The sequence below is a fragment of the Accipiter gentilis genome, chromosome 3, assembly GCF_929443795.1.
Source record: "Accipiter gentilis chromosome 3, bAccGen1.1, whole genome shotgun sequence".
NCBI classification, from domain to species: Eukaryota; Metazoa; Chordata; class Aves; order Accipitriformes; family Accipitridae; genus Astur; species Astur gentilis.
This window is the reverse complement of record NC_064882.1, coordinates 17,390,739-17,406,937: the sequence shown is the minus strand read 5'-3', so window position 1 is coordinate 17,406,937 and position 16,199 is coordinate 17,390,739. Positions and strand designations below refer to the sequence as shown.

The 16,199-nt window shown below is 42.3% G+C and overlaps 1 protein-coding gene across 5 annotated transcripts in view; it reads left to right on the top strand.

The window, feature by feature from the left end:
- CRACD (capping protein inhibiting regulator of actin dynamics) overlaps positions 1-16,199 on the top strand; it is a 140,231-nt gene that overhangs the window by 82,019 nt on the left and 42,013 nt on the right. For all 5 annotated transcript variants that reach the window (XM_049794157.1, XM_049794148.1, XM_049794163.1 and 2 more), the window contains one exon: positions 12,991-13,159. Coding sequence is in view for 2 of the 5 variants with exons in the window: in XM_049794139.1 (XP_049650096.1) it covers positions 12,991-13,159 (169 nt within the window). In the remaining 3 variants the exon portion in view is untranslated. The remainder of the gene's footprint in view (positions 1-12,990; positions 13,160-16,199) is intronic.

The window sequence follows — 16,199 nt, the reverse complement described above, 5'->3', positions numbered from 1 at the left end:
AAATCTCTCGGAAACAGTCGTGTGAGGAAGGCTTCAAGAAGCACAACCTGGATTTGCTTTGAGATGCTTTGCAGTATCTCAGCTTAAAATGCATCAAGGAGAGAGATGTGGGCATCTCCTGAGGCTAGTTGGTCACATAACGGAAACTGATTATTTTCATAAACTGTTCTTTCAGCTTATTATTTGTGTACTGTTACAATTCTTTCAGACTTGCATGTGCTGCTGTAACTCTGGGTGGTGCTTTGCAGAACCAGAAAAATACTGTTTCAGCTACTGAACGCTTGTAGCCTAGATGAATTAAGAATAGGTACGAGGCAAGTAAAAAAGGTTAGAACTAGATGAGTACTCGCCTCTCTCCTCTGCCCCCACCCTTTTCCCACATTTGCTCCTTGCAGTTTCTTTTACAGTGATTGTTCTTGAGCCTTGAGTTTTACAAGTGGACCAGAGGTATCAGGTGAAAGTGTGTTTTATGCAGGGTGGCAGGAGGCCTACGGTGTCTCAGAGAAGCAGTTAGGGAAGGGAGCTAAATGCCGTGTGGTCAGCATGGGCTTCCCCTGAATCTCATTGTGAACTTCCCGTAGCTGGACAGGCAGGGTACCAGTTCCTGTACCAAGCTGCTTGCAGGGATCCAAAATGCGCTTCAGCACGTGGGAAACAAGTGTTCAGAGCTACTGAAATGGACTCCTGCTTCCATCTGTGCTTGACAGTCAGACCCTGGCATTGATCAGTACTGGGAGCAGAATTTCTGTTTCTTGCTTGCTCTTGTCACTGTACTGGAACAGCTGGAGGGTACCTGGTCTGCCAGAAGGCACCCCGTACAAGCGACTTTTTCTGGAACGATGCTGCATCAGGAGACGTTGCGCTTGCCTGGTCCCCCGGGCTTTTATGGCTGCTCTAGCCCTTCAGAGTACGACAGGCACAAACTGCGCTCCCAATGTCCTTCCAAGGCTTAGAAACTGCACGCTTGAATATTTCTCATTCTAGGGTCCACGTTGATGTCATATCCTAGAATCTACAATACATTAATTTCCCTTGGTGGTAGTTATGTTTAACCATCCTCACTAGCGCAGGAAATCTTGTGCTTTGCCTGGCCACCTGGGTCCCCTCCATTCTGTTTCTATCTGGGAGATAATAAATGATAAATAAGTGCCAGTGTGGGCAGGCGATGTTGGAGAGAGCTCCATCTCCTTTCTCAGTGAAGTTTAATCGTGTCCAACTTGTGTGGCTAAATTTGATGTATTTCACCAGTTTAGTGGCAATAATGCTTTGTAATCTCAGCACAGTGAGATGGTGTGTGATTAGTGCGATCGGTCACACCCTGGCCTGGAAAATCCTTGCCTGGAACTGAAACAGCGTGAAAATAGGAAATCTTTTTTTTTTTTTTTCTTTTCTTTCCTTTAGGCAGTGTGAACAAAGATGCTTTAAAAGGAAATTTCTGGTTGTCCTAGTTCAGGGATAGAAAGAGTTGTTCATTTGTGCAAAGGCCTTTTTATATTTGAATTATTTTAGATATTTTTAAAATGTTTAGTTTTATAAATTCTTGAGTGCCATCTCTTTATGGCTGCTTCTCTTCTCTTTAAATTTGCCTCTTCATGAGTAATTAATTTTCTTCTCTCATCATAAAATAGAATGGATAGGGGCAGATTTCACTTAGCATCGCAGTAGTAGCTTGGATTTTTCCGTTTTTATGGTACAGATCTTATAAGGAACCCTTTCTTGTATTTCTATTTGTAGGGTTCATGCAGGTATCTTACTTGGTTGACATTTAAAATAACACTACTTCTGCTTATTAGTGTTTTATGTTAATAAATATGCTCAGTGTTAGCCAAATAAATTGGGTGACAAAATACATCTATTGAAGTATTTTATGAAGTGAATATTGTTAGTTTTGCAAAGAACAGAAGAAAAATATTCAAGAGGTTTTTATTTCTTAGCTATTTATAGGGAAGTCTAAGCTGTAAAATTTCATCAGATTTCTCTGAGTTTTCCAGTCAGTAAGTGTTTCAAGTGATGTCCTGTTTCTCTGTTTTACTTCTGGAAAACAAAGGCAAACCATGAGTGCCTCAAGTCTTCAGTTGCTTCCAAATAGCAAGAACTCCACTGAAAATATACAAATTGTATTAATTTTGGTGTGTGTTCTGACTTTTTCTTTCTTTCTTAATAAATAGCAACAGGGAAATAGTGTCATTCTGTATATTTTATCATGTTGATGACAAGATGAGGAGTTGGGTCAATTTTAAGCAGATATAGTGTTTGAGAAAGTTGCCAGAACTTCAACCTGAAGACATACAGGCCTCGTCCCATAATAAAAATGTCTTAATGCACATCTTGTGTCAGTGCTTGGCCTGGGTGGTGAAGGCAACCCAGGCTGAGGGCTCCAGTGTGGATGTGGAAAAGCAGCTGTGAGTTCTCTGTCCTGTCTTTGACTCTGGTGTGTGAAAAAGTTGTTTGAGATTTGCCTGTTGCCTGCTTGCCATGTAGGGACAGGTGATGAATAAGGAGAGACTAGTTTAGGCTTGTAAAATGCTTTGAAGTTTGAAATATGATACTAGTATAACTAGTGATTAATACTCATGATCAGTTTTGCGTTTTTATCTTAATGGTCTCTTTAACCGCTAAAAGTCTTGTTACGGAACTTGCTGGCAACAGTGTTGGTTAAGTGCCAGCTTGGATGGAGCTTTTCTCTTGATAGTGTTCAAGTCAATACGGAGATACCAATTTCATCCTTAAGTCTGTGTTACAAAAATTGGCAATTTTGGAAAAAGGTGGAAATGGCCATCTATCCTTGGCACTCAGAAGGGAGATAGATCCACTGCGGACCGGAATAACAGCGTGTCAGCAGGGGAGGTAAAAGCGCAGTACGGTACCGTTCTCTGCACAGCACGGCGGTGAGGCTGTGATGCTCAAGATGCAGAGGAGCAGGAGGAGCTGTGCACAAGCAGAGGAAAAGCCTTTCTGACTTGCAGCGAAGACCTACCCAGGTCTGGCATATTTTGATATTCTGAGGATCTGTGGCTGAGTTTCCTGCTTGCATGCCCAGGAGGCAAATCTTGTCCCTGAACAGAATAGAGACTGTCTCGGTGTAGTGCCTGCTGTTTCTGAGGAGGGGCATAATCTGGGCCAGTGTACATAGTGAAGGCTGCTCAGACAGTGAAAAAACAGATGTTGGATATATAGGCAGACTCACAGACTCAGGCCAGCTGTCCTGAGTCTTAATCTGGCCTCAATTAATGTCAATTTGTGCAAAGAGGATTTGTTTATCAGAAGGAGTAAGTGAGCCTGGAGGAGTGCTTGGGAAAGGAGAGCGTGCAGCAGAAAGGTGGAGGAGGAGGAGCGAGGAGGTGAAGGTGTCCTCTCCTGCCCTGGCTCTGCAGAGGTCCAGAAGAGGCGGCTCCTTGCAGGAGCACGGCGTTTCCAGGCTTTGAAGGGGAACACAGAGCAGGTTCTTCACCCCCTGTGCCGCTGACTAATGTTATTTCCCATGATGTTTTGGTGATACGCCAGTCTGGGAAATGAGTGCCACGATTCCTTCTGACCACCTTGCCCAACAGGATACGGTGGTTGAGGTTTGGCTTTCTTCAGGGGAAAAAAACCTAAACAAAACAGAAACCTTCCCAGCTCCCTACTTCTCTTCGCTGTGGCTTTCACCATGCAAGCATTCACTTTGGTCTTTGCTTTTTTGCTAGAATGCCTGGAGAATTTCTCAATGCCATGGTTCACACAACTCTTTTCTTAAGAAGAGATAGTTTATTTTCTTTACTTTGCTACCCAGCTGTAAACCACAGCAGCATGATTTTAATTCTGTGAAATCAGAGATGGTCACAAGTGTTTTAGTTGTTTTAGACACATTCAGCCTGAGTTCAGATTTGACTTGGCTTCCAGGTCACTCAAGTATGGGGTTTTTTGTGACTCAGTGCAAAATTTAGAGATGGTTCTAAGACTTCAAGTCCCTAAATTTAGGGAGGGGAGATGGATTTATTGCCTCCTGTTCAGTTTTACCTTTATCAAATTTAATGAAGAAATTTATTAAAATAATGGTTCCACTGCAGCAGTTGGTAATTTGCTTGGAAAAGCCCCTTTACTCTTGGCTTTTCTATATCACTTTATAATTCTCAGAACTTTGAAAGACAACACGCAAGCATAAAGTAATTGTTGTGTCGTGTTGTGTGTGTCGTTCCCCCCACCCCCTACCTCCCCGTTAGAGTTACGTGTGGAACTATGCATGAACTTTTTTTAAATGTATTTTTACTTCATAGAACATATGTGGTAATTTTCCTCGTGATCCACAGAGCTGCTGTAACTCAACAGGTATATTGATAGTTTCCAGGAAGAAAACCCTAACACTCAGACATCCCTTATGAGTGGGGGATTAAGTAAGTTCATAAAATGAAAATTTGACTCTTCATTTTCTCTGACCTATTTAAAATATTTTATCAGTTCATCTGAATTGTAAGGGTAAAAATTCACATATATGTTTGTCATTGTAAAAGTATATTAAACTGAAACTGTGCAAAAACGAAAAAAACCCCTTGAAGCCATTCTTTGATGTTTGCCAGTCACAGTCAATCAAAAAACCACATTTTTATCTGCTGTTTTTCTTCATTAATTGGTTAGTACTGTTCTGAGTAGTGACACTGCTTTGAAAGTGCTCTGTAAATTGCTAGTTTTGGTGCTTGCAGCTGCTGTATGTCATAGTATGTCTTTACTGGTTTCAGTTTGTGTTAGGCAGCAAAAGCAGAAATACTCTATCTGATTTTGCACCGTGACAAGAAATTTTTATCCAATAAGATCGTCCTTACGTGACATTCAGAAAAGAACGTGTTTTGTGTCAAAACGCCTCAGCAATGTATTAATTCATCCTTTTCTTTATAAAAGAAGGAAAAAATGACAAATCCCAATCCAAAATATATTGGAAGTACCTGCTTGCTTTCAGCCTTGATTTATTAGCACCTAGTGATTTATTAGCCAGTTGGCTCTCCACCCCCTTGCTCAGGTAGTAACCCCTATCAGTTCCACGCCCTTTCCATAGGATAACATTTCCTTTTTTGAAGCTGCACCGCAGTGCTGGCTTATAATTATCCTGCGATCGGCTGGTGTGGTCAGGTCTGTCTTCTTGCCCATTTCTAGCTGATCGAGGCCAAGTTATTAGAAGAATGTCTCAGCAATATGCCCTAAACAAATGACTTTGTACATAATACTTCCAACACTGCCCCTCATTTCTGTTATCCCAGTCCTCCAGCCATCCCGTCTCCCTGGCATGGCACTCTGACTCTCCTCTGAGTTCAGGATAGTTCTCAACTTCGCCTTATCGACGGATGCCAGTGCATGCCGTTAGTGCTTGTGCCTTATCGCAGAAGAGGTTTGGTCTATGAGTTTCATGCTCCCTTTGTGAAAATTAACGTTTTCTATGGTAAGCCAGTAGTTTCTGTGAGGATGAAATGAAATGCTCCTTCGCTCACTGGTGAAACACTGGGAAGTGGTATGATCCAAAAGTGTTGACCTGTCCTGTAATACAGGACTTGTTTTAGGGGCTGGAGGGGCAGAAAAAGCAGTTTGTGTAACACAATGCCCTGCAAGAATGACCGTAGTATTAGTGATTTGAATGTGGGATCCTCATCTGTCAGCAGCTTGTGCCAGCCTTGAGGAGGTACAAATGACCTGCAGCCTCCGGGGAGGGGCAGCGGGGAGGTGTTTGGCCGGTTCGGGTTGTATTCCTTGGACTTCGGACCGCTCTGCAGCCGGGCCTCAGGCAAGTCGCTTTGCCTTTGGGAGGTTTATCCTTCCATCTGCAGCTTGGCCAGTAGTTCAGGTTTTAAATGCTTTCAATTGCATTGGATTGTCTCGTGTAGGAAATGAATCTGCTGAGGGAATCCCATATTTTACAATTTTTTTCCTCTGAGAAGGAAATAATGAGCCAACATTTCTTCACTGCATTGACCTTCAAGTGTTTAATGCGGATCTGGAAACCTCAGAAAAAACGCGGCATACCAAAAGGGTCTTCCATCGTGAATAACTTGAGTTAATAAGTCTTGCCCTGGTAAAATAAAACTTTCTCCCTTCTGTTACATAATGGATGAATGTTTTGTTGGTGAATCAGAAGCTATTGCAGTCTCTTCCTTTCTAAAAGTCTCACATGCATCACTGAGCCCAGAGCTATTATAAGCAGGATTTATCTTATCCCATATGTTCTGCAATGCAGCCCAGCATCTCAGTAAGATCGATCACGTTTACTTAACCCTTTTGCAAATGTCCTGATATGTATGAGCTCCAGTAGCTGCTCTCACTGTGCTCAAGATGCATATCCCAAGTTGTTTTAAACCCCCTGACTAGTCACTGTGTAACCTTTCTATGGGGCTCCCCCCCCCACCCCCGGCAGCTGGGAAAGAAGGAGGAAACTCCCTGGCTGCAGTAAGGTTTGCTGCTGAGGTTTGTACCAACTTTCTTGTACTGCCTTCCCTGCCGAGAGTCCCCCCTATCCCCAGGCTATCCCACACGTTCCCAAAGTGACCTCCCTGCTTTAGGTTTGGCTGTGTTTTTTAGAGACCGGTGTCTTCCCCATCCCAAAGGTGCTGCCCAGGGCTGGCAGTGGGATGGATTAGGGAGGCAGGATGCCGGTGTTGAAACAAAGGGTTGGGTGAGGAGGAACATGAGGCTTTCTGACCTCTAGGACCACTCATTGTGATTACTCACTAAAAGTACCAGGCACAGAAATACAAAGACTGGCTGGGAAGGCTTTAATTTATAGGTGAGAAAAAGAGAGGAAAACAGGAGCTTAAGAAGGAAGGGAGGTGAGACTCTTGCTGGAGTAAATGAGACTGAAGAAGTGGATATAGGAGCAGTATTTACTTGGCTCTGGTTCTTCTGTTTAATGTCACTTGAATGCTTTAAAACTGCTCTTTACTCCTCCTCTCCATTAATATCTCTTCCTTGCCGCTAAAGACCACTGTGCCAATCCTCATGCAGCAGAGGTTAAATCCTTTTGCCTTGAAGTGAGTAAAATAAGATTTTGCTTTCCCTGTTATTTCCTCATTGTGTCAAGAGAAGTGTTGAAATAGCTCTTTCCTTGCTGTGGATGATAAAGTATATTATATGGCGTTTGAACATTAATAGACTCTATTATGCTGATTCATACGTGTTTACTAACAGCTGACAATCTCAGCTACATGTGCTTTCCTTGGAAGATACAGTGTTTGGGAGGAAGAAAAATCATAAAATGGGCTGTTTATAGAAATGTTTTTGCTTCTGCAGGTGGCAAGGGAAAACAGACATTTCTGGATCCAGAAAGTAAGATTGGTTCTTGCTGTGTTATGGATACTTTAGGTAGTATTACTAGTTTATATCAGGTAATCCAAGAATACCTGATCTTCTCTGTGGGACAAGGTTTGCAAGAAATAGTATCTCTTATAAGATCACTTGATACTCTTGAAAAACAGGCAAGCATTAGCACGATATTTTTCCTTTGCTTTGCCTAGGTGTTCCATGAGACTGTTGTGGCTGCACCAATTTGTCACCTTTGATCCCTCTCGATCTTGTTTTCATTTAATGTTTCTCAGGTATTGATTTAATCTCTGATCATATTATCTCATTTTATCCCTGTCGGCATGGGACTACTGCATACTGTGTTATGTGCTAACGTCTCACATAGTTGAACTCATTGCCGGGAAGTGACGTTACTGACTCTGAGCATCAGTCTTTTTTTATGTCAATCTTTATTCCCTTTGTGTTATCTTAAATGTTTCCTCGGGCTCTTTCGTGTTTGTGTGTGCCTTGTATATCTGGACTGTGTCCGTTTATCAGCCCCAGCTTTCTTTTTAGCTACCTATGGAAGAGAGGGCAATGGACTGAGGGCAGGTCACAGAGGCACAATATGTCCGGAATCCAACTTGCCCTGTGAACTACAGTAGGTACAGGAGCTCACACCCATTTTAAAACATGGGAACATGGCTAAGCAGAGCAGAGCCTGCCCTCCTCCTCCTTGCTCCCAAACACTTTGTTTCCCTTTCCTGCAGGAGTGGGGATGTCTTTCCACAGAGCGCTGCTCCCAGCTCTGCACGCAAATGTATCAGTAATAACCAGCAGCTCTGGGGACTCACAGAAATGGATGTACTGAGACGTGGAGTGGGTGGGAAAGCTGCAGGCAAGTGCCGATGCCGTTGCCGTTTTGCACGGGGAAGGTTTGTGCCCTATGAGAGTAGACCGGGCGGGGGGGGGGGGGGGGGGCAGGGCGGCTTTTTGGGTGGGGAACTGAACAGCAAAGAAGATTGTGCAGACGCATGGCTGGCCCAGGGCTCAACAGGGCAGTGTAGTGGCTATCCAGAGTTATTTTAAAAAGAGCATGAATAAGCATACCATTAGCTTAAAATCAAGGTGGGGTTTTTTATTACTGATACTGGCAGTGTACTTCGTAACAGCCTTTTTCTGCTGTAGAGATGTGATTAGAGATGTCAGTCAACTTGCCCTCTTCACAGTATTTTTTAGTTCCCTTTTTCACCTTGGCTGCTGTATTGTGCCCGCAGCCCACTAACCCACCTGCCCTCTCCCTGCCGTGCAGTTCTTAATGCGGTATGCGTGTGGATTTCTATTCTCTAAATTCTTTATAGACATTCCTATTCAATTTAATAATTCATATATTCATTAATCTAGCCTATTGCACCATATTTTATGGCCATTAAATTTGCTAACAAGGAACACGTTATTTTGGAGACAGCTCCTGTGCAGTATCTCATACTATAGACAGGTATTACAGACAGGTGCTGCATTTCACATAATGAACAAATGTCTGTAAAATCTCCACAAATCCCATTGCAAAACTGAGGTTTGAAAAATCTTGGCCACGATAACTTCAACTTTATAAAGTCACTATAAATTCTGCTTTTACTTATTTTTCCCCTCAATGATCATCTTTCTACCCACCGGTTGATGCATTTGCTTGGTCAGCTCTGCTCGGAGAGGTCTCTCCCCGCAGGTTTTCTCACCCACGCTACTGTGAGCTCCCTCAGCACCACAGCAAGGAGGAAAAGCTGTAAGGAGCCAACACCTTGCTATGTTCTCTGATTATGTGAGACTTTCTGTTTCTCATGTGAAGCTTGCTTTTCTTGAAAATTATTTTTTAGGTGTTGCCAGTGGCGTTGACATCTCCTCTGTCCCATCCAGTGGTGTCCCATCACCCCTGCATTGTGCCTGTTGTTTGGGATACATCACTGGCTCTCTTTCCAATCGTTTAAATCTCTTCCCTCTGTAAGAGTTGTAGTTAAGTCTTTATTTGACCTATGCTTCTGTTGAGGGCTCTGTGCAGTTTTTGAAAGGCTTCACATCCTAGGAATCCCAATGGATTTGGGTGACATTTGAACAGTTTAACTACAAGGTATCTTATGGGGATTTGTCAGCAGCTGCATTGCTAAGACTTTGTCAGCTGGAGTCCAAAGGTTGTGCCTGATTTACAGGCTATAAAGCCCATTGCACTGGCCTTCATCTTTCACGGAGAGCACCCTAGAGTGAAAGAGAGTGCAAGAGGAGTAGCTGCTCCTACCAGTCTCCCCTCTGTTGTTGGGAGTGGATGGACTATGTGCTGCGTTCATGATGCCAATGCTCTCCACTTTAACTGGCTCTGTGTTAGGCACTGCATGTCTTTAGGCAGCTGACAAATTATATGACAGGTTAAAGATTATTCTAATCTGCTCTGCTACTCTTCTGGAATAAGCTGAGAAGGGAGCGTTTACCATATGTGCTGTGTTATTCTAGCTAGCATAACCAACCTTATTTATCCGTCGCCTTCACACCTCGTGTTTTTCTGTGATTCAAAACTGATTTACTGTTAGCTATTTACAGTGATTTGAACAAGAGAGGCTTGTCAAACAGACAGGAAAGAAGGTTTAATTGCTGATTTCCCATGTTCTCCTGGGGCTGGATCTGTAGGATTCCCATTCGAGTGATTAAGGAGAGAAGCAAATGGCCCGTGTAAGCAGACTTGTTTCCTGGCTGTTTCAGCAATTGTCCTTGACACAAGCTGACAGCATTGGATGTCCCAGCCTTCAGCCTTTCTTATCCCATTTTTTTTCTTTCAGCAGTATAGGTAGACAGGAGGGATGAGTCATGTTTAAGTTCTAGCATTAGAGACTCGAAAGGCGTTTGGGCAGGGTGTTGTCTGTTGCATTGCAAATGTTTGGATTCCTTTTTGTACTTGTTTCACTGTTATAGAAAGCGTTTTACCCTGTAGGTGATATCATCCCACATCATCCTCCATAAGATCTTGTGAAAAATTTACATAAATAGACTTTGCCTTAGCGGTCAGGCATTGCCTCCTTAGAAACCTGGAAGGGCTGGCTGCTCCTTATCTCTGCACTGGCAAGATGGGGAATAGTGTGTGCAGCCTGTGCAGGGAAGGGTGCTGATTGGTTTTGCAATGAGTCACAAAGCCTAATTTAAAGAATTCACGTGTAGTAATGTGACAGCTGTGATGATGGCGTACGGTGCGGGGGAACAGCTAGGGGACATGTTAAATCACATGGAGAAAAGTAGATCTTGGCTGGAGATAACCATGTTGGCTTTCACCCATTTTGATGAAATGAAAGCTGTGTTGACCTGTCTTGCTTGTTTAACACCTAGATTCATATTTGGTGAATCAGTACAGTAGATTTAGAGTTGATGAGGTAATTCACAGTTATATCTTTAGACCTCCGAAAGAGGAGGGGACAAGGGTAATGTGGATGAATGACACAGTGAGAACCTTTTTTTAAAAATGCTGTAGTTGAATTGACTTATGCAGTAAATTACATTAAGCAGCAGAAATGGCATCATACAGCCTTCCCTTTCAAAGAAGGCTGAGGAAGCAGGCGAGGTGGGAACTGTGGAATACCAGCTCTTTCATCCAGCCTTGTGTCTGGTACTGATGCTTTCTTTCCTGTATGCTTTACCATTTGATTTATGAGTTTTTGCAGGCAGCCTCTGAAGCATGCGAAGGGTTGGGGCAGCTGTGGCCTAGAGCAATAATTTCTCTCTTTTTTCTGCATGACTGCCTGCCTGTCTGTTAGGGGTTTCATATAAGAATATATTTCCCTAAAGTCAGAATTGAGCAGCAAGCAATTGGTCTGGCTGGAGATGTAAGTTGGTCAGCTTATGGAAAGCAGAGCTAGAGGACAGGGAGAATGAAGTTCTGTACCCTTTTTTCTTCTACGCTGGTAAAACTGCTGCTTCAGTGATTGTTGTTTTTCTCATCTGCTCGTTGTGGGTCAGTGATTCTGGATCAAAAATTTCTAATTATGGGCCTGTATTTGAGGCTTATAATTCAGCTTTTTATCTTTATGCTGCTACTGGGATGCCTTGTTGTCTTAATGAAGTTGCACAAATGCTGTGTACTTTGACTGCCCAATGAGAATGATACCTTCTTACAGATCTGTAAAGGAAATGCAGAATTACTATCTGTTGTGTCTTTGACTTTGTAATTTCAGTCTAGGTTTCCTATTTCATCCATTATCAAGTACAGATAGATTCACAAAGAGTAGCTTTCTGGGTCTTTGTGTAAGTTTGATCCCACCCCCAGGTTTGACTCTGGCTCGCTGGTACCGTGCTGGTTTGGAAAGCACTTGTCACTGGAAGTAGATGGATCACAATGTGCTTGGGCACATTTTCTCTCTCTAAATACCCTGTAGTTATGCCTCCAGCAACTACAAATGGTTGTAACCCAGATGTGGCTTTGCCATACACAGGTATAGCAGAGCGGAGTGTAAAACCTGATGTGGTATTGAAGACTACTATTGCACTACAGAACATTTTTCACATTTCCTAGTCAAATGTTCCTACAGGGACCTCTATGTACTTTGCAACCAAACTGCTGCTTTCTGCTGAGCAACAGCTCATAGGAAGAGTAGAGCGTGCTGAGGCAGTGCATATGCACGCAGCCTGGGAGAAAAGCATGTACCAGGATTTAAATAGCTTATGAAAATATTTGTCACCAATACACTATGATGCTTCACAAACTGGATTATGACAGGAGGTTAAAAGTTGGAGTTTTTTAAAAAAAAACAAACCTAGCTTGTTTTAAGTAGAGTCAATGCAAAATATTAAGTAGAGGCAGAAAAGAAATGGAAGCTCTTTGGCAGTTACGATGTTTGAGAAGTTCTTTGGTGCATCCAAACCCTGATAAATTAACCCTTTCTTTTCAATGGTTAACAAGAAACTCTTGGTAATTCTTTTTAATAGATATGGGGAAAGTAGTTCGAAGCTGCCTTTATTTTCTTTAGTCTTTGGTGGAAAAAAAGTTACTTTTTTTTTTTTCCTGGTTAACCTTTTTATTTCTTGTTCCTGTCTTCATGTTTGTTTTGTCTTTTTGCTGTGCTTTTTTGGTGGAGCTTTTAAAATTTAAGCATCTCAAGGAAGAAATGCTTGGTCAGATTCTGTCCTCAGTTACTTGGGAAAAAAGTCAGAAAAATGTATTGACTTTGCTGAGATAAAGCTGGATGCTTATTGAAGTAACCTACCAGCAAACTAACAGAACTTTATTCTGTTCTCTTTGCTCATTTGTAAATTGACTTGTCTAGTTATGAGGTTACTTAAGTAAAACACAGCTGGTTGTTCTCAATTGTTTTTAACTCAAGGCAGAGGATCCAGCACCTGCCGAAGTGGGGTGACCAAAGCAGTGCTTGTCTTTTGGTGAAAAGGTCAAAAGTGTGGTGTAAAGCCTAAAAACGAGCCTCAGTCTTATATTCTGGCTCTGCAAAATTATTCTTTCTCTTCATCCAAACGTTTGGCTGCACTGACACCTCCGAGCAGATCCTTAAACCCAAGAGCAGACGTTTTAATGCTCTTACCTTTGCTTTGTCAATATGACGTGTCAACAGCAAGTTGCAGCCCTGCATTTACATTGCAAGCGCCAGGCTGCTTCGGGCTGGTGACTTGCTCTTTGACCTCATTCTTCCTTTGAACCTGCTGCCGTGGTGCGTGCTCGCCAGCTGCGTCCCTCAGCCCTGCGCCTGTTTGTCTTGTAATCCGCAGACAAGAAAAAAGCAGGCAAATTCCAGCCTTTTAAGAAGCTCTTCGGCAAGAGGAAGAAAAGAGAGCCCGCATCAGATTGCGAGGAAGCCAAACTGAAGCCCAGCCACTCCTTTGGCAACGTCTGCAACGGCACCTTCTCCTCCGATGAAGAGCCAAACGGCGGTCTGAGGTAAGCGCGCACGGGTCTGCTGCCAGCCTGTGCAAACGCAAGGCTTGTTCTCCCTGCTTTTAATGGTGTGGAATTTAAATTCTGCCTCTGCTGAGTGGTAGCAAGTTGTACGCTGCTCTTACGAAGCATGTGCGTCTCTGTCCCTTCTCTGAACGTGACGCCCACTGCTGTAGACTCCGAGGTCTTGCTTCTTGCGTGTGTTACTTAATGGGTAGATGTGCCAGTCTGCAAAAAAGAAATCCCAGGGTGAAGCAGAAATGAATTTGAATCCGGTTCCGTGATTCAACAGAACTCCACGACAAACACCTGAGCAGGGGTATTAATGGCATCTGTGTTTTTAAAACGGGGAAAAGGGAAACATGAACTGGCTGCTACAGATACTTTATTGCGTACTTTTCCCTGCAAGGTGGCATCTCTGGGTCAGGACAGACACATCATCCTCTTTCAGTCTATCCCGTACAGTTTTTGCATTGTAATTGGAGTCAACAAACGGGCTGCTTTTATTCTGATCCAATTTGAATGTAGAGTAGAAGAAGGAAGAAAGGGGAGAGAGACACCTAGAAATCAGATCATATTCCAGTGACAAGAGAGGATGACAGAAGGACAGCATGAGAATTTGCTGTGGAAATGGTGGGAGAAAGAAACCATAGAGAGTTAACTAGTCAGCAGTCTCTCACTATTCGAACAGAACAGAAAACAAACCAACCAACCCAACCCAAATGAAAACAAAACCCCACACCCCAACAAAAACAAAAAAACAAAACCAGATGTGCAAACTAATTGGGTCAGTAATACTTATTTCATTTTTCCAACTGGAAGTCTCAGAGAAGTTAGTTGACTCCTGGTCAAAGCCTGCTTCTTCTTTGGAATAAAGGGAACTGTTTGTACTGGCAGTGTGAGTATCTGAAAGTAACAAAAACTCCGAGAGGATCAAAAACCATACCAAATTCTTCTGCTCAAGAGAGAAAAGTGTATCAGAAACATCCCCCTGCAAAGTATTTTCAATGGTGCAAAATCATAGTTGTGAAAATGTGATATTTTTTTAAGCTTCTGGATTTTTTGTTCCATTCTGTGAAATTCTGTAAGTTCTAGGTTTCCCCTTCGGTTTCCACAGTGCAGTCTTGTACACCTCTTTTGCCTGTCCCAACTTTTCCGAAAATCAGGACTGAGCGTAGCCACATCATAGATGGAGATGTCACTGACTGCTATTGTGTTGCATTACCTGTGTGCATGATGCCAAGCAACTCTAGGAAGTTACAGTACCTTTTGCCTCTAGAGCAAACTAGTGAACAAGAGCAAAACAAAGGTTATAATCTCACTATTAGGGATTTCATATCCAGTATAACTGAAAATGCAGTGCTGCACCCAGAAACAAACTGATATGGGAACTTGTCCCGTTCCTCAACAGTGAAGTGAAGGTGTGGCAAACCCTTGTAAGACTGTTAAATGCTTGCATTTTAAAACATATTAATTTTTCTAATTAGAGGCATTAAATATAAACCTCTGGTGGAATAAATCAGGCTGCACAATTTAAATCACAGGGGATTAGCAAATGTGAAGGGTTCCACGTCTCATCTCAAGTGGAACATTTCTTTCTGCGCCTGTGATTCGTGAGACATTCTTCTGTTGTAGCCTGCTAGAAATACTCAGTCAAAACTGTTTTCCCTGTCAGGCTTCGTGGTGCAAATGTGGGTGGGATTTGATAATAATTTTCAGTTTGCAGGTAGTGTTTGCCACGTTACTCATCTTACAACAAGCATAGATGTTCAGTGGAGTGCATTAGATTGCTTTGGGCAGCTCAGTTTTGCCACCCCTTTCTGTTTTCAGCACCGTGGCTTCCATCCATTATATATTTTGCCTTTAATATAATTTCAAATGTTTATTAATTGAATGCAGAGATAGGCTAAGTAAAATAATATATGTAGCTGTTTACAAGTTGTCTAACAGTAAATACATTGCCATACCTTCCACTCTTCATATAGAAATGGACCAGAGCAAATATAAATAACTAGTAGTATATTTATATAACCAAAATCCTGAGCAGTTTTATAAAACCATTTGCTTCAAACTCTTTAAGAATGTACAGTGACCATATATTTACAAAAGCTTAATAAAAGTTCCAAATTTGCAACAAAAGTTCAGGGATGCTCCCATTCCCTTAATAGAGCTGTATTTCTTCATCAACCTGTAAAGTATGTTAATTTGTTATCTGCAGATGTTTCATGTGGACTTTTTGTTTTGTTTTGGGGAGAGGATGTTGTTATTTTGAAAAGATATTAAGGGAGGAAGCTGCTTCAGGAAGGCAGAGACAAGCAAATAAATGAGTATAGGCTAAATAAGACATCTGTATTGCTTCCAAGACCTAAGCTAGTATTTCACTGTGTGCTGTATTGACTTACAAGCCAGCTCAGAGCTAATGCCTGAATCTCTAATGGAGACTGTGCCGACTGGGTGATGCAGACATACCAGGAGCAATTTAGGTAATCTGCATACGGTGTAGATTGACTAGCTGAGTTGGAAGCAGCCTGAGAGATCTGCCTGTCCATCCTTTCTTACAGATACTTACTGGACTCATCAGATGCAAATAACTTGCTTGGTATCCTGATATATGTACACTTCAACCTGTTTATTCATCCATGTTGTTTTGCAGTTCCCAAGTGGGAGGTTTCTGACTGCAATTTGTCTTGCCCTGCCTTGTGAAAGACTGGAATTCCTTTTCCCACTTTCATATTGCCCTTCTTGCTTTTACAAAGTTCAAACTGTATTCATTAACTTTCTGTCCTAACTGTATGAGCTGGGAGACAGAAGTGTTTATTACAAGATAAGTTAAGTTGTGTTTGTGGAGCTTCTGTTCTGAGGCTATTATTTGGCACTTTATAAGATTTTATATTTGTCTTATTTGTCACAGTTAGCACTGAGCAAGCATTGTGAGGACATACCTGAAAGGGCACCTGTGCAGTGCCCTACAAAAAGTTTGTCATTCTGGGTTGATGTGCAGAGGCAGCAGGGAATTAAATTTTTTCTTACAGAGAGTGCCTTT